At 40.1% G+C, this 18,618-nt stretch overlaps 3 protein-coding genes across 3 annotated transcripts in view; 2 read left to right on the top strand and 1 right to left on the bottom strand.

Annotated features, from left to right (window-relative positions):
• The window catches only part of haus4 (HAUS augmin-like complex, subunit 4), a 268,044-nt gene that overhangs the window by 53,073 nt on the left and 196,353 nt on the right, over positions 1 to 18,618 (top strand). The gene's annotated exons all lie outside the window — the stretch shown is intronic.
• gc2 (guanylyl cyclase 2) overlaps positions 1 to 18,618 on the bottom strand; it is a 196,357-nt gene that overhangs the window by 108,759 nt on the left and 68,980 nt on the right. The gene's annotated exons all lie outside the window — the stretch shown is intronic.
• fgf11a (fibroblast growth factor 11a) overlaps positions 1 to 18,618 on the top strand; it is a 74,836-nt gene that overhangs the window by 33,180 nt on the left and 23,038 nt on the right. The window contains exon 2 of the mRNA XM_057855025.1: positions 11,776 to 11,886. Within this exon, the coding sequence (XP_057711008.1) occupies positions 11,776 to 11,886 (111 nt within the window). The remainder of the gene's footprint in view (positions 1 to 11,775; positions 11,887 to 18,618) is intronic.

Raw genomic sequence — 18,618 nt, 5'->3', positions numbered from 1 at the left:
CAAAATTAGACCCCAGTTTGTGTGAAACAACAATGATCATTAATCTTAATCCATATACTTAAAAACCACTTTTGATCATTTCAAGGAATTGCTTTGAAAGGCTATTTACACACACACACACTAACACTCCCTTCATCTCTCGCCGTTCCTGCCATCGCCGACGGCATCTCGGCTTGATGTACGCCTTTTGTCTTCTCTCGCTCATCCCGTTTTCCAACTCGCTCTTTATCCCGTCTGCTTATCTTCCTCCCCACACGCGCTCTCGTCTCCAGCGGCTTCTTTTGTCCCTCGGACTCCATCATTAGGCCCTTTTTGTTTCAAGCTTTAAATCGTTCCCTCTTATAGAACAGTTTGACCTCATCGTCTGTATGTTGTTGGTTTTTTTTTTTAACCTTCATTTAAGCGAGCCCATTTGTTTACATCAAGTAAAAAAATATTTGGCTCTCCAAGTACCGCCATTTTGGTCAGTAGGCTGTCAACAGGGGTGCTGCCAGGGATTTTGGGCCCCATGAAAAGATATCACTTTGGGCCCCACCACCAGTGCCGATACACACACACATTTAGAGTATCAAGTACGTAAATTCCTGCATTCTGGTGAATCTTTACATACTAATTTGTACATTTTCTGCATAAATTTAAGATGAAAATACACTCACCGGCCACTGTATTAGGTAGACCTGTCCAACTCCTCATTAACACTTAATTTCTAATCAACCAATCACATGGCGGCAACTCAGTGCATTTAGGCATGTAGACATGGTTTAAGACAATCTCCTGCAGTTCAAACCGAGCATCAGTATGGGGAAGAAAGGTGATTTGAGTGACTTTGAACGTGGCATGGTTGTTGGTGCCAGAAGGGCTGGTCTGAGTATTTCAGAAACTGCTGATCTACTGGGATTTTCACGCACAACCATCTCAAGGGTTTACAGAGAATGGTCCGAAAAAGAAAAAAAATATCTAGTGAGCGGGAGTTCTGTGGGCGGAAATGCCTTGTTGATGCCAGAGGAGAATGGCCAGACTGGTTCGAGCTGATAGAAAGGCAACAGTGACTCAAATAACCACCCGTTACAACTAGGGTTGTTCCGATCATGTTTTTTTGCTCCCGATCGTTTTAGTTTGAGTATCTGCCGATCCCGATATTTCCCGATCCGATTGCTTTTTTTCTCTCCCGATTCAATTCCAATCATTCCCGATAATTTTTCCCGATCATATCCATTTTGGCAATGCATTAAGAAAAAAATGAATAAAACTCTGACGGATATATACATTCAACATGAGTACTGTATTTGTTTATTATGACAATAAATCCTCAAGATGGCATTTACATTCTTAACATTCTTTCTGTGAGAGGGATCCACGGATAGAAAGACTTGTAATTCTTAAAGGACTTTGTATATTGTGACTAAATATTGCCATCTAGTGTATTTGTTGAGCTTTCAGTAAATGATATTAAAGCCATTAAAGTGTTCTGCCAAATGCATGATGGCAAGTGCAACCATGACCGTGTGTAGTGGCACCAATTGATATATCTTCTCTGCGTTGGGAAATTAAAAAAAAAAATCAACTACTACCTTTCTTCCCCACATTGCTCCCCACAATATTTCTAATTATTGAGAGAGAGATTTCAAGGCGTAGGCCAATTAAAACAAGGCTCCAAACACAGCCAAAATTCACTCTACTCATATTACGCTGCCTTTCAGCTCTATATACAAGTACAATGGCGCCATTATAGCTTGAACGCGACGATGCGTGAGTGGGTCATGCAGCGCATGCGTTAATTGCATTAAATATATTAACGTGATTAATTAAAAAAAAAAAAAACTAATTGCTGCCGTAAACGGGATAAATTTGATAGACCTACTTTAAGCCAAAACTAAAGACTCTGGATGAGTGTAAGACGTTTTGTCTGTAACGTTAAATACAATTAGAAAACATTTTAATTAAAAAAATATAGATATTAAAAATATATTAAAAAAAAGGCATGTACGATATTTTTTTGCCGATTACGATACTTTGAAAATGATGTGATCGGACCCGATCGGGACATCAGTTACAACAACAGTTACCACCAGGGTAGGCAGAAGAGCATCACAGTACGTCGAACTTTGAGGCAGATGGGCTACAGCAGCAGAAGACCACGCCGGGTGCCACTCCTTTCAGCTAAGAACAGGAAACTGAGGCTACAATTTGCACAAGCTCATCGAAATTGGACGATAGAAGACTGGAAAAACATTGCCGGGTCTGATGAGTCTCGATTTCTGCTGCGACATTCGGATGGTAGGGTCAGAATTTGGCGTCAACAACACGAAAGCATGGATCCATCCTGCCTTGTATCAACGGTTCAGGCTGGTGGTGGTGGTGTAATGGTGTGAGGAATATTTTCTTGGCCCCTTGGTACCGATTGAGCATCGTTGGAACGCCACGGCCTACCTGAGTATTGTTGCTGACCATATCCATCCCTTTATGACCACAATGTACCCAACTTCTGATGGCTACTTTCAGCAGGATAATGCGCCATGTCATAAAGCTGGAATCATCTCAGACTGGTTTCTTGAACATGACAATGAGTTCAATGTACTCAAATGGCCTTCACAGTCACCAGATCTCAATCCAATAGAGCAACTTTGGGATGTGGTGGAACGGGAGATTCGAATCATGGATGTGCAGCCGACAAATCTGCACCAACTGTGTGATGCCATCATGTCAATATGGACCAAACTCTCTGAGGAATGCGTCCAGCACCTTGTTGAATCTATGCCACGAAGAATTGAGGCAGTTCTGAAGGCAAAAGGGGGTCCAACCCGTAACTAGCATGGTGTACCAAATAAGATCTGTAGATCGCTAATTTAAAACTCGCCTTTGACACCTTGTGGTGTATTTCAATCGCTACCTTACGTAGTTAAAGACACTGTGGAAGAACGGCAAGGAGCCCATGTGACGTCCCGCTTGGCCAGACATCCCAGGATTCTGACTAAGCTACAGCAGTTTTATATAGGGCCAAGATTAGTCCTGATCGATGCGCCAGACTGATCTGCAGTTACAGGAAGCGTCTGGTTGAAGTTATTGCTGCCAAAGGCGGGGGCACAAAATATTAAATGTGATGGTTCACCTACTTATTTTTCCTCCTTTTCATCTGTGTGATTTTGACAAAGATCAGATCACATTTGGTGATTTTATGCAGAAATGTGAGTAATTCCAAAAGGTTCAGATACTTTTTCATACCACTATCTATACATATATATATATATATATATATATATATTACGGCTGTCAAAATTATCACGTTAACGCGCAGTAATTAATTTTCTAAATTAATCACGTTAAAATATTTGACGCAATTAACGCACATGTCCCGCTCAGAAAGTATTCTGCCTTTTGGTAAGTTTTACAGCAAGGCGTTTTGTGCTGTCCAACAGCGAACTCTTGTGGTCGCTTTGCGACATGGTTTATTGTTTTCAGTCCAGTTCAATATGGCTGCACCACGTCTCGGGCTGATAATGTTGTGCTTATATGATCCTTGGACAAGATTTGTCCGTAAGTATGGTTGTTGTAAAGAATGTACATATTATTTTAGTAAGCGAAATGTTATATTTTTTGTATGAGACGCTTTTTGTTTATGTTTAGTGAACCTGTATAGCGTGCTAAGCTAACGTTGTCGCTAATGCAATGCTTGTGGACTTTTTGTAGTTTTACGACGGTCTAAAGAGGACAATGGTTTGAGGCCATTTTATTAATAAATCAGATGAAAAAGGAAGAAATCTAATTATTAAGGCGTCGTTCACTAGCTGTCTAGCTTTGGAAAAAGTAGACGCTTCGGAGTGAGGACAGCATAGACAGATTTAAATGACAGTGGAGTGAAATGCCCACTACAGTCCTTAAGTACTGTATGTTGAATGTATATATCCATCTTGTGTCTTATCTTTCCATTCCAACAATTTATTTTACAGAATATATATATAATTTACAGAAAAATATGGCATGTTTTATAGATGGTTTGAATTGCGATTAATTGCGATTAATTACGATTAATTAATTTTTAAGCTGTAATTAACTCGATTAAAAATTTTAATTGTTTGACAGGCCTAACATATATATATATATATATATATATATATAAAATCAGTACTCAAGGCCTTTTTCAATATAAGATAATAGCTTGAATTTTTAACGTCGTTATTCCCCTTTTTGGTCGTAATTGTTTACCATTTGACTCTATAAATACAGAGAGTTGAAATACTAGCTGTTGTAAAATCCATGCTGTATATCCACGGATTAATAGCCTGGGGCCTTTCGCGCTTGTCGTGAAAGAGCGAGAGCGGTAGAATATTGGAGTCTGTAGGGAGTAACAAGCTTATTAAGTGTGGAAAGGAAGCAGGAAGTGCTCATTGGAAGCGGTGCGGGGCTGCAGTCGAGCAGGGCTTCCCCCAAAGTGCTTCAGTAGTAAACGACGTTGACCTTTGCGGTTGCGGCGGGGAAAGACGGCCCGGTTTGACTTTCAGGCAACATACAAAGAACAAGTCGCGTACTAAATCTAGGCCAGTGTAAATTAAAGTCATCTCGGGGAGTTATTACTTAAAGCGAGTCGACTGCGCTTTGTCAGTCGGCGCCTGCGACAACAACAAACACGACATGTCAGGCGCTGACGGAGGAGGTTGCCTTGCAATATGCATCTTGAACCCGGGAAGGTCGGCATCTGCCGCTGGGAGACGTCAGCTCTGCAGTGGAAAGCAATTACGGTTGCTTGATAGGAGTTTGCGTGTCCGAGCTAATCAGTCCGCCCTGTTTTGAAGGACTTCTTGTGGGGATTCGGAATGGAGTAAGGCAGGGCGACTTGGAATTTTCCTTGAAATACTTTCCTGAAAGTCGCGAATTGTTTCATTTTAAGTGAATTAGCCTGAGTGTAGAGCAGTGTTTTTGAATCGTTTGAGTCATGGCACGTTCTTACATGAGAAAAAATCTTGCAGCAGACCACAAACTAAAAATGTTCCACAATTATTTTCTGGATAGTATATTAACTCATTCACTCCCAGCCATTTTCACAGGTGCTACCCCCTTCTCTCCCGGCCGTTTTACTGGATTTTGACTGATTTTGCAAGGCCGACAGAAAATTCTGTTCTATTGCTATATAAACATGGAACCCACCAAAAGAAAGATTAGACTCTTCTTTCAGCAGGAAAAAAAAGTTAGTTCATATCTTTTTCTTTTAGAAATCAGCTTTAGAAAATAGCTTAGTTTGAGCAATTTTCCAATTTCTGATGAAAAAATAGAGAAATTGAGCTTTTTGTGAAAGCGTACATTTCAAGTAACAATTTATTTACACATAACTAACTGAAAGATGATTATATGACTATACATACTATGACTATAAGGTGAAAGATGCTATTGTGGCCGTGACAGCCAGTTAAACTTTTTCCACATCTTTGCCTGTCTCAAAAAGATGATTTTTTATTTATTTATTTTTTTTGAGTCTCCGCGGGTTCTGCTTGCAAGCAGCAAGGACTCAACAGCATCTAGTGGTCCCGGTCGTTCTGCTCGGTCGTCTAGCGCCTGGTATCCTGGGCGTCCTCCCAGTTGTTCTGCTCAGTCGTCCGCTGCCTCACATTCTGGACGTCGATTCTGTCGCCTTCCCCCGGCGCCCCAGCCATTTGTTCCGTTGAATCGGGTTGTGGGTCTTACCAAATGCGCTACTGCCCTCTAGTGGCCAGTTTTATTGCTTTAAAATGGATTTTCAATGTTGTGCTTTGAAGCTAAGTTGAATCAGAACCCAGAGATTTCTCTTGTGAAAAAAAACAACGTAAAAGACGTATAAATACATCTTTGGACACTGAAAGAATTAAAAATAGAACGTATTTATATGTTTTTGGGAGCAAATTAGTTAATTATTATGTACTTTCTCAATATTTTTACTTACCGTAATTTTCGGACTATAAAACACTACTTTTTCCCCCTCATTTTGAATCCTGCAGCTTATAGTCCACTGCGGCTTATTTTTTCATTTGTTGGGGTTAAAAGGTAACACTTTATTGAACAGCAGCGTCATAAGACTGCCATAAGACCATCATAACTATGAAATAACACAATTATAGGCATTAATGAATGCTTATGACTGATGTCATTTGGTGTCATCTGGCAAATTATGCCACTTATTCCATTTATGTCCAGCTCTGATCTTTTTCATCCATTCAAAAGTGAGATCATTTGCCAGATGACCACAAAATTACATCTGTCATAAGCATTCATTAATGCTCATGGCAGTGTCATGTCATAATTATGATGGTCTTATGACAGTGTTATGGTGCAACTGTCAAATAAAGTGTTACCAATAACTAGCAATTAATGAAACAACTACAACAGTAACTGAAGAAATTAGCACAGAACATGATTTTTTATTATTATTTACATCAGTAGTGCTGCAATGCATACTAGGAGGCAAGTTGGAAAACAACAGTGTTGATAACATGTGGCAGAAGGGGTTGACTGTCTCCCCCAAGGGAGCAGCGATGGCCGAATGAAGCTTCTTGAAGTAATGAAGCTTTGCAGCCAATTGGTTCAAAGCTTCATGGTGGTTCATTTGGTCTTCTGACAGTCTTATGATGCCGTTGTCTAATAAAGTGTTCCCGGTTAATATCTTTTGGTGCAAATATGCCATAATACAGGATGGACAGCTGCGGCTTATAGTCCAGTGTAGCTCATCTACGAACAATTGCCATTTTCGTCTCACATTTGGTGGGTGGTGGCTTATAGTTAAGTACTAGGGCTGTCAAACGATTAAATTTTTTTATCGAGTTAATTACAGCTTAAAAATTAATTAATTGTAATTAATCGCAATTAATCGCAATTCAAACCATCTATAAAATATGCCATATTTTTCTGTAAATTATTTTTGGAATGGAAAGACAAGACAAGATGGATATATACATTCAACATACGGTACATAAGGACTGTATTTGTTTATTATAACAATAAATCAAGATGGCATTAACATTATTAACATTCTGTTAAATCGATCCATGGATAGAAAGACTTGTAGTTCTTAAAAGAAAAATGTTTGTACAATTTATAGAAATTTTATATTAAAACCCCTCTTAATGTTTTCATTTGAATGAAATTTGTAAAATTTTCAATCAAAAAATAAACTAGTAGCCCGTCATTGTTGATGTCAATAATTACTTACACAATGCTCATGGATGGCTGAAGCCTTTAAAATCAGTCGCACCCAAGCGCCAGCAGAGGGCGGCAAAACTCCATAAAACACAATTAACAAGTGGTGTTTCACTATACCGTCATTTAAATCTGTCTGAGCAGGTAATCTGCGTTAATTGCGTCAAATATTTTAACGTGATTAATTAAAATTAATTAACGCCCGTTAACGCGATAATTTTGACAGCCCTATTAAGTACACATTATAGTGCGAAAATTACTGTGCTTTACGAACTTGCTAATGTTTTGCGGTCCAAATTTGACATAATAGTGTAGTGCATAAATAAAACTGATTATAACTGAAGTCGAGAACAAAAAAACACTATTGTAAATGAGCAACATTAGCTCTTTTAGGGGATTGTTGATGTAGCCCAGACTCAACCTACAAAGCCCTTAAAGGGACATTGACAGAAATTAAATAAATTTAAGCAATCTGATGCGCACCAGAAACTATATGGTAAACATTAGTATTATATAGCATTGAAGCTAGCAGACTTTTACAATGCCTGTGAGCCAATTGTTGTAAACATTAGCTTTACTGTATATAGAATCTAAATTAGCGGACTTTTGCAATGCAAGTTAGCTAATTGCAACAATGCGACAATTGGTTAACTTGCATAGCTAAAGTCCGCTAGCTTAAATTTAATGCTAATGTTTACCAGATAAAAATTTATATGATTTCTATCGATGTGCCTTTAGGGGCTCAGTATAACCCAGATTGTTTCCAGGATAAATTGAGTTTGAGACCCGTCCTCCCTTAGACACAGTGATGTGCTGAATAAGGCTGAGAGAGAATTCTTTTTAACGTAGCGGTTAAAGCGTTCAAAGCCTCACACACACACGCTTAACACACAGGCCTTCTGTCGACTGAGGGCAAACTGGCAGCTGCTCCCGTATTTCTCTGTTCTCATTCATAGTTGATGCCGTTCATTAAAAGTTGATCGCGGGAACACTTGTGCGCTGACATTTCTCGTCTACTTCTACTCTTTAGTTACTGGCGGCATACGAGACGCACTGGCTCATATTTCGGGAGCAAATTGGCTCATCGGGAAACAGTACTCTGGTGTGACCGGAGTTGCTGCACGTGCGTCGGTATTGCGCGCCGATTTGCGGTTATAAAAATAAAATCCAATACTTTGTTTACAAGGGACGGGATGGTGCACATCAACACTGTTGGCCTTCAAGAACACTTGATAGCACATCAACCAACATGAACAATGAAGCTTCATTTGGCCATCACTGTTCCGTTGGGAGAGACAGACAACCTCTGCTGCCAGCTAATGTCAACATTGTTGTCGTCCATCATGCGTAATGCCTCCTAGCATGCATTGCGGCTGTACAGATTTAAATGTAGTTTGCTAATTATTATCTGGGTCTGGGACCGGAATTTTCACGTGGCACAGGGAATTTTTTGAACGACCCCGAAAAATGTTCTGTTCCCCCGTGAACACCGATTTTTCACCAATTTTTTGAAAAAAAATTTTTTGGGGAAAATGTATCTAGTCCGACAATTTTTGACCAAATCATATAATTTGGACATCAAAAACTTTTCACAGAATTTGGAAAAAATTTACGGTTCCCCGGAAATTTGCCAAAAACTTTCCCATGATTTTTTAATGGAATTGCAACGTTCAAAATTTCCCATTCACTTCCAATGGAATTTACATTGCATTGATGCCATTGACAGCCATGTATGTCGAATCTACTGATGCCAATGTACTTGGATTCCATTGACGCATATGTGAGTCCATGCCATTGACGGCCATGGACGTCCAATTTTTTTCCCATTCATTCTCAATAGCAAAAAAAAAAAAAAAAAAAAAAAAAAAAAAACAATGTCCCCAAATCACAAGGAAATGACCCGATATCAATAGGACGTGCACCCCAAATGTCTCCGAATCCATTGACGCATATGGAGGGTGATGCCATTGACGGCCATGGACGTCCAAATTTTTTCCCATTCATTTACAATGGCAAAAAAGCCAGTGTCCCCAAATCAGAAGGAAATGACCAGATATCAATAGGACGTGTTCCCTAAATGTCCCCAAATGACCTGATATGACCAAGCCACACCCCCAACATGTCCCTAAATGACCTGATATGACCAGGCCACGCCCCCAAATGACTTGATATGTCTAGACCACGCCCCCAAATGTCCCCAAATGACTTGATATGACTAGGCCACGCCCCCCTGATGTCCCCAAATGACATGATATGACTAGGACACGCCCCCAAACGTCCCCAAATGACCTGATATGACTAGGTCACGCCCCCCAAATGTCCCCAAATGACCTGATATGACCAGGCCACGCCCCCCAAATGTCCCCAAATGACCTGATATGACCAGGCCACGCCCCCCAAATGCCTTGATTTGACTAGGACACGCCTCCAAATGTCCCCAAATGACTTGATATGACCAGGATGTGTCCCCCAAATGTCCCCAAATCAACATGAAGCGACCTGATATTGTCCACAAACCAACCCAGAGTAATTTCTCCAGAAATTGCAGTTTCTAGTTACTTGTCATTTCTTGTGAAGTGGGTGGAAGCTACTTTTGCCTACACACTGTCACAAAATGGTTGAGGGATACTCATTGTAAAGTTGTTGGGTCATTAGAGTGATAAGATTAATCTGTTTATGAGCTACCAAAATCATCTGGCAATGCTTCTGGTCTATTTATAGCATTTTTCTCAAACTCGATGCGTCACGTGATATATATCGCGGAATATCGCAAAATATTTTGTCCCAAATCTCGGGTTTACATTCTGGGCGTGATTTATTCGAATACCTCAAGTTGACTAAAGGCCCTGTACGAAACCGAGTGATGCTGCTGAACATGAACTAAAAAAAACAAAAATCTGTGAACCTCTATTTTACTATTTTGCTTCAATTCGCACTATAGGGGGCACCTGACTACAAGGCGCCACCCACCAAATGCGACACAAAAACGTTATTCATCGATAAGCCGCAGTCGCCTAAGCTATAGCTGTCCTCACACTGTATTACACCAAAGATATTAACCGGTAATGCTTGATTTGACAGCAGCATCATACGACAGTCAAATGAACCACCATGAAGCTTTGAATCAATTGGCTGCAAAGCTTCATCGCTTCAAGAAGCTTTCATTTAGCCAGCACTGCTCCCTTGGAGGAGACAGTCAACCTCTTCTGCCACCTACTGTCAACACTGTTGCTATCCAACATGCCTCCTAGCATGCATTGCAGCACTACAGATGTGAATAACAAACAAAATTCATGTTTTGGGCTAATTATTTCTTCAGTTACTGTTCCAGTTGTTTCATTAATTGCTAGTTATGGTATTTGGCAACACTTTTTTTGACAGTGGCGCCATAAGATTGTCATTAGACAATCATAACTGACATGACACTGTCATGAGCATTAATGAATGCTTATAACAGAGGTCATTTAGTGTTATCTGGCAAATTACCTCACTTTTGAATGGATGTAAAAGATCCAAACTGGACATAAATGGCGTTAGTAACATAATTTGCCGGATGACACTTAATGACATCCGTCATAAGCAATCAGTCATGACCATGATAGTGTGATGTCATAAATATGACCGTCTTATGACAGTGTTATGGATGTGATTGGGAGCGCTTGGGTGTGGGGCCCCGGTGCCGGGATTGGAGATGGGGCAGCGTAGGTTCGGTTGCCGACGGGCTTACACTCACAAGGGACTCACACGATTACTGGTTTCTAGATCACATAGCTGATTTGTGTACACTCTACCCCTCCCAATCACTTAGCTCTTAGCTTATAGACTTCCCTACCACCCTCCCTTTCCTTCCCTGGTCAACAGGCCCCCACATGGTATCAACCGGAAATACATCTAGCTAAAGATAGCACCAACATATTCATAGTTAGTGTAGGCGTTCAATGTTTTTCTTGTTGTAATTTTTCTTTTCTTCTGTTCCCCTATAACCCCTTCCTGTTCAATGCTTTGTCATAAGAAACAAGGTATGTTGAATGATCACAATGGGAGTATGTCATACTCTGTTCAACTGTTCAGACCAAGACAGTCTTATGATGCCACTGTCAAATAAAGTGTAACCAAATACGAAAACAAGTAATTAATGAAACAATTGGACCAGCAACTGAAGAAGTAATTAGCACAAAACATGAATTTTGATTGTTATTTACATATGTAGCACTGCAATGCATGCTGGGAGGCATGTGTTGCCTATTAACCCAAATAAATCAACAAATAAGCCACACTGGAGTATAAGCCGCAGGATTCAAAATGAAGGAAAAAAGTAGGGGCTTTTATTCTGAAAATTACAGTATTCTCCATTTAGCATTCATCCACCAAAACATGGAGTGAATGTCAAGGAAGAAAGATTGTCACAAAAAAATATTAGAAACCAAAGGGGGATCCACTGCTATTGATTGGCTTGGTAGCGGCGCTCATGCACAGCAAACAACCGCATCGTCTCGTCAATCCGGCAAAAGGTCAGAGGCGCACGCTTTGTTATTTGGCCAGTTCTCTCCGCAAATATCAAGATTCTGGCTTTCCTCCCACGTTGATCCCTTTTTTTGTGCGTTTTCTCCACAGAGCCTCAGCTGAAGGGTATCGTCTCACGTCTCTACTGTCGACACGGGTTCTACCTGCAAATGTTGCCGGACGGCACCATGGAAGGCACAAAGGACGAAAGCAGCTCCTTCTGTAAGTCAACATGATTCGTACATCACACTCGATAACCATATTACCGGATATCGACCATGTGGCAACAAGGCATTTTTTGTCACAACACTAATTTGGATGAAAAACATGAAGTTAGCGCAATTGTGGGATTTACAGCCTGGCGTAAAGGGAAATGGAAATTTACATTCTAGCAATTCATTAAGACTTTTTGGCAGCGGCGCCGCTGTTTGTCCTCTTTTATGTGACGTAAACGCTGGCAGGCCGGCATTTGCTGAGTGGGGACTTTGCGTTGACGGTAACGTTCAGTCAGGTGGAACAATTTGCACCCTAAGTTTTCGGACTATCAGCCGCTACTTTTTTCCCCTCATTTTCAATTCTGCGGCTCATAAAACCCCTAGCAAAAAGTATGGAATCACCAGTCTCAGATGAGCACTCACTCAGACATTTTATCATGTCGAAAAAGCTTGAAAAAAAATAATGAATTAGTTCAAAAGTGCAACTCTTTAGCATTCAGAAACACTAAAATGAATAAACATTGTGGTGGTCAGTAAATGTTTCTTTTTAGAGCAAGTGCAGGGAAATATATATGGAATCACTCCATTCTGAGGAAAAAAACTATGGAATCATTAGAAACAAACAAAGAAATAACCATCAAAACACGTCTGTAGTACTTAGTAGCACCACCTCTGGCTTTAAAGACAGCTTGTAGTCTCTAAGGCGTGAACTTGAGTATTCTTCATCAATTTGGTGCCAATTCTCTTTAATTGCATTTGCAGGTCGGAGACTTGCTGTGGTTTTCAATAGGGTTGAGATCTGGTCTATTTGCAGTCAATGACATTGACTGGATGAGTCTTTCTCTAAGGAATGCTTTAACAGTTTCAGCTGTGTGGCATGATGCATTGTCATTTTGGAAAATGACATTTTCAATTGAAGGGATAAGAAAGCTGTTTAATGCAGATTCTTGACAAGGTGATGATGCTGTAACTTTTGTTTGGTGCTGTTCCAGTGAGATTTACAAAGATGACTGCCTGAAGAAAACATCAAAATTCCCTCAGTCCTTGATGATATGGGGCTGAATGTCAGGCAAAGGCACTTTGGTTACATCTTCAATAAATGCACAAGCAGAGGTTGCGCTAGACTTTTTCGTTGTCTGTCATTTTGACTGACAGGGTCATAAAAATCCGGTCATAATCTATTTTTACCCGTCACTTAAATTTTTTAAAATGATAATAATGACATATTCAATAGCAGTGTTGGTCAAAACTCTCCAAGACGGGCTGCAGCCAGACCCCTCTCCCGACTCTCGGCCGTGTAGGAAATGTTGAAATATAGCTCACATAGAGCAGAGAGAAAACCGATCATGCTCATGCTTATCCTCAACCCATTTTAAATTTTTTATGACTGTTGTCAAGCCCGGCCCTTCCCCAAAAGCCGTGTTCACTGCAAGCTAGGCGCTAATAACGCACAGCTGAAATCGGATTTGAGACACTGGACGGTACAGACCGACGCGACAGTCTGGAAAAATGTGGCCCAGATCGGATTTGAACCACATACAAAAATGAAATGGTCCACTTCTATGCGACTTGTCCCGTTCAGACCGTCAAGTTAATGCCTGACTCGAGTCGGAAAAACACGAAAAAATTGGAAAAAAGACCTGTAGAATGAACGTAACCTTAGACAATGCTCTCCAAAGCTTCCTAACGTTTCCGTCTTTGCTACACCTGAATGCTAGTTCGGACATTTTTCCGAGTAAGGCCAACGACGTCATGCATCAAGAGAGACAATAGCTAATTAATATGCTCACTCGCCATCCTGTGGTCTGGGGTGTGAATTGCAACCTGTCAAAATGACGGATGGACTTCGTTTTTTCCGTCACCGTTTTAAAAAACCGGTCAACGACAGAAAATATTCGGTTAAGGCGACCCCTGTGCACAAGTTTACATTGAAATTTTAGACAGCTTACTTATCCCTTCAATTAGAACACTCATCATGTCCATGCCTCAGAGACTGCAAGCTGTCATAAAAGACAGATGTGGTGCTACTAAATACTATAGATGTCTTATGATTGTTATTTCTTTGTTTGTTTCTCATGATTCCATATTTTTTTTCCTCAAAATGAAGCGATTCCATATATATTTCACTGCATTTGCTCTATAAAAGTAACATTTACTGACCACCACAGTGTTTTTTATTTATTTCTTTTAGTGCTTCGGAATGCTGAAGAGTTGCACGTTTGAACGAATTCATTATTTTTTTCAAGGTTTTTATCTGAGTTTGTTCTACATGATAAAATGCCTGAGTGAGTGCTCGTCCGAGATTTGTGATTCTATACTTTTGGCTTGGGGTTATAGCCCAGTGCGGCTTATTTGGGATAACAGGTAGCACTTTGTATGATAGCGGCGTCATAAGACTGTTATAAGCAGGGGTGAAAGTGGTTAGAATTTCTCGCCGGAACTCCCCGACGTGAAGGTCGCCACGGAGCCAGGAATTTTATCTGTTTTTTTTTTTTTTTCACATCTGAACCAATCAGAGCTAACTATCTCTGGTGATCACATGTCAGTATGTCAGCCAATTGAACGGATAAATGAGTCCAGGCGTTTTGCTTTGCCTCGTGGATTGTCAGACTCAGATGACTGCAGCAGCTGGGGAAACCTCCATGCCATCCGTGGAATAAAACAAATATCGGTGGAAACGGATTACCCCTACACAGCACTTTATTATGCTTGTTGTTAACACTTGTGTATGTAAATTTGATGTTGGTAGATTGTTTTCTTCTTGGAGATGAAATGCATGTGTGGCAGCTTTGTATTTTTCTTTTTTTACATAGCGTTTTGACAGTTGTCGTCATATTTTCGGAATCAAAGCACCGTATACCGGAACTGCGTTCCAGCCCTGAAACTTATACCGGAACTGCGTTCCTGACCGTTCCCGCCCACTTTCACCCCTGGTTATAAGACCGTCATAATATTGACACTATCATGCTTATGACAGATGTCCTTCAGTGTCATCCTGCAAATTATGTGTAACTCCCTTTATGTCCAGCTCAGACCTTTTACAACCATTCAAAAGTGAGATAACTTGTCAGATGACACTGAAGGACATCTTTTATAAGTATTTATTAATGCTCATAACAGTGTCATGTCGTAATTAATGATTGCCTAATGACAGTCTTATGGCACCACTGGCAAATAAAGAGTTACCAAATACCATAAGTAGCAATTAATGAAACAACTGGAACAGTAACTGAAGAAATAATGAGCAGAAAACATGAATTTTGATTGTTATTTACATCTGTAGCCTTGCAATGCCTGCTTCGAGGCATGTTGGATGACAAAAGTGTTGACAGAAGAGGTTGACTCTCTCCCCTAAGAGAGCAGTGATGGAAAAATGAAGCTTCTTGAAGCTTTGCAGCTAGGGTTGTTCCGATCATGTTTTTTTGCTCCCTATCGTTTTAGTTTGAGTATCTGCCGATCCCGATATTTCCCGATCCGATTGCTTTTTGTTGCTCCCGATTCAATTCCAATCATTCCCGATAATTTTCCCGATCATATACATTTTGGCAATGCATTAAGAAAAAAATGAATAAAACTCACACGAATATACACATTGAACATACAGTACATTGAATATACAGTACTGTATTTGTTTATTATGACAATAAATCCTCAAGATGGCATTTACATGATTAACAAAATATTGCCATCCAGTGTATTTGTTGAGCTTTCAGTAAATGATACTGTAGGCATGCCCAAATGCATGATGGGAAGTGGCACCATGACTGTGTGTAGTGCTACCAATGGATATATCTTCTCTGCATTGGGAAATAACATAAGGTGTTAAGAAAAAGATCAATTGCTACCTTGCTTCCCCACATTGCTTCCCATGACATTTCTAATTGTAGGGAGAGGGATTGTAAGGCTCTAGCCAATTAAAAAAAATGCTCCAAAGGCTGCCAAAATTCACTCTGCTCATTTTACGCTGCCTTTTATCTCTCTATATAGGTAAAACGGCGCCATTACAGATTGAGCGCGCCAATGCGTGAGTGGGTCGTGCAGCGCATGCATTAATTACGTTAAATTTATTAGCGTGATACATTTTTTAAAAAATTAATTACCGCCGATATCGGGATAAATTTGATAACCCTACTTTAAGCCTAAACTAAAGACTCTGGATGAGTGTAACATATTATGTCTGTAACGTTAAATACAATTAGAAAACGATTACATTAAAAAATATATATACTGTATATTAAAAAAAGGCATGGCCGATATTTTTTTGCCGATTCCGATACTTTGAAAATGACGTGATCGGACCCGATCGATCAGGACATCTCTATTTGCAGCCAATTGGTCCAAAGCTTCATGTTGGTTCATTTGGTCTTATGACAGTCTTATGATGACGTTGTCAAATAACGTGTTACCAGTTAAAATCTTTTGGGGTAAATATCCCATAATAAAGCCGCAGTTGAAAGTCCAGTGCGGCTTATCTATGAATAAATTCCATTTTCATGTCAAATTTGGGTGGCGGCTTATAGTCATGTGCGCCTTATAGTCTTAAAAATGACGGTATTTGACCAAAAATAAACTGGTCGGCCCCTGATTTAAGCAACAGACACTGCAAGTGGGTATTGATCAACGCCCTGCAAGATGAGACTTGGTAGGGTGTCGCCTTGTGTCGTGCCACGACACAAGCGATCCCGTCTTCGTGAGCCGAGAACTGTGGGACACCTGTCGGAATCCATTTATCAGCTCTCCAGCATGTTCTTCTCGATCGCTCGGCCAGTGCAGGCGAGACACAAAACTGTGAGGGACAGTAATGTCCTTCTGTAGGGGAATCTGTTAAAAGCTAGACATAATATTCAATGCCTACACGAGCACAACAGCGATGAGTCACAATCGGTTTTGTTTTTCTAGTAGTCGTAAGAACTGTACTTATTTTGACCCTGAAAGACTGTCACAGACGGAAAGGCGCAGAGTGACGATCGGGAAGACAAAAAAACAAACAAAAAACAGGAGACTGGGGTGATGAAAGCTATGTTGACTCGTAAACGTGCAGATCAGAAAGCCGCAAGGAGTGTCATCATCCTCTGACTTTTATTCTTTTTAATTAGCGACTCCCGCTGTTAGATGGAAATGTTATTTAGTCTTCCGCCGTTGGGGTCTTTTTGTCTGAATTTCCCTGTGCGCGATATCATTCAGTACAAGAAGAGAAATCAAAGGCTTTGAGAATGGCGAGGAATACAGTAAGAGAAGGATTGCGAGAGTGAGCGCTTGAGGAATAGCAAGCGACAAGAAGCCAGATGGGCTAGTTCAGTGTTTTTCAACTGTTGTGCCGCGGCCGACGTCAGGTGTGATGCGAGAAATTATCCAATGTTACATTTTTTTTCGTACGCAGTCGGGCGGAGCTGACGTAGTGCAAATCTGAATAAGGAAAAACATTGCAATAAAATAATGCAAACTGGTTAAACTTGAGAGTAGAGAGATCTGTCATGACAGAACATTACTCAAGATCAGCATTCGCTTCCATGATATCTGGCGCCATCTAGCGTCGTGAAAGGGTATAATGTCTAGACCGTGAATATAAGACGACCCCCACTTTTTCAGTCTTATTTCAATGCAAAAAACACTGTCTTATATTCGGGCCAATACGGTAGTTCAAAAGTGCAATTCTATAGCATTCAGAAACACGAAAATAAATGAATAAAAAGCATTGTGGTGGTCAGTAAATGTTACTTTTATAGAGCAAGTGCAGGGAAATCTACATAGAATCACTCCATTCTGAGGAAAAATTACCAAATCATGAGAAACAAACAAAGAAATAACAATCAAAACACATCTCTCATCCTTGTCAAGAGTCAAGAATCTGCATTGGACAAGGTGTCAAGAATTAATAATCTGCATTGGACAAGGTGATGATGCTAGAACTTTTGTTTGGTGCTGTTCCAGTGAGATTTACAAAGATGACTGCCATTGAAGAAGACATCAAAAATCCCTCAGACCTTCATGATATGAGGCTGCATGTCAGGCAAAGGCACTGGGGAGATTAATTGTTGATTCATTGATTAATTGTTGCACCTCTAGTTATGATACTACAACCCCTAGCAAAAAGTATGGAATCACCAGTCTCGAACGAGCACTCACTCAGACATTCTATTATGTAGAAAAAAACTCAGATAAAAAGCTTGAAAAAAAAAAAATTCAAAAGTGAAACTTTAGCATTCAGAAACACTAAAAGAAATGAATAAAAAACACTGTGGTGGTCAGTCAATGTTACTTTTATAGAGCAAGTGCAGGGAAATAAATATAGAATCACTCCATTCTGAGGAAAAATTACCAAATCATGAGAAACAAAGAAATAACAATCAAAACATCTCTCATCCTTGTCAAGAGTCAAGAATCTGCATTGGACAAGGTGTCAAGAATTAACTGCATTGGACAAGGTGATGATGCTGGAACTTTTGTTTGGTGCTGCTCCAGTGAGATTTACAAAGATGACTGCCAATGAAGAAGACATCAAAAATCCCTCAGACCTTCATGATATGAGGCTGCATGTCAGGCAAAGGCACTGGGGAGATTAATTGTTGATCAATCGATTAAGTGTTGCATCTCTAGTTCACATTATTATAGTACAACCCCTAGCAAAAACGTACTGAATCACTAGTCTCGGACGAGCACTCACTCAGACATTTTATCATGTCGAAAAAAACTCAAAAGCTTGAAAAAAATAATGAATTAATTCAAAAGTGGAACTTAA

The sequence above is a fragment of the Corythoichthys intestinalis genome, chromosome 13 (genome assembly GCF_030265065.1).
Source record: "Corythoichthys intestinalis isolate RoL2023-P3 chromosome 13, ASM3026506v1, whole genome shotgun sequence".
Lineage (NCBI taxonomy): Eukaryota > Metazoa > Chordata > Actinopteri > Syngnathiformes > Syngnathidae > Corythoichthys > Corythoichthys intestinalis.
This window is presented reverse-complemented; position numbering and strand designations above follow the sequence as displayed.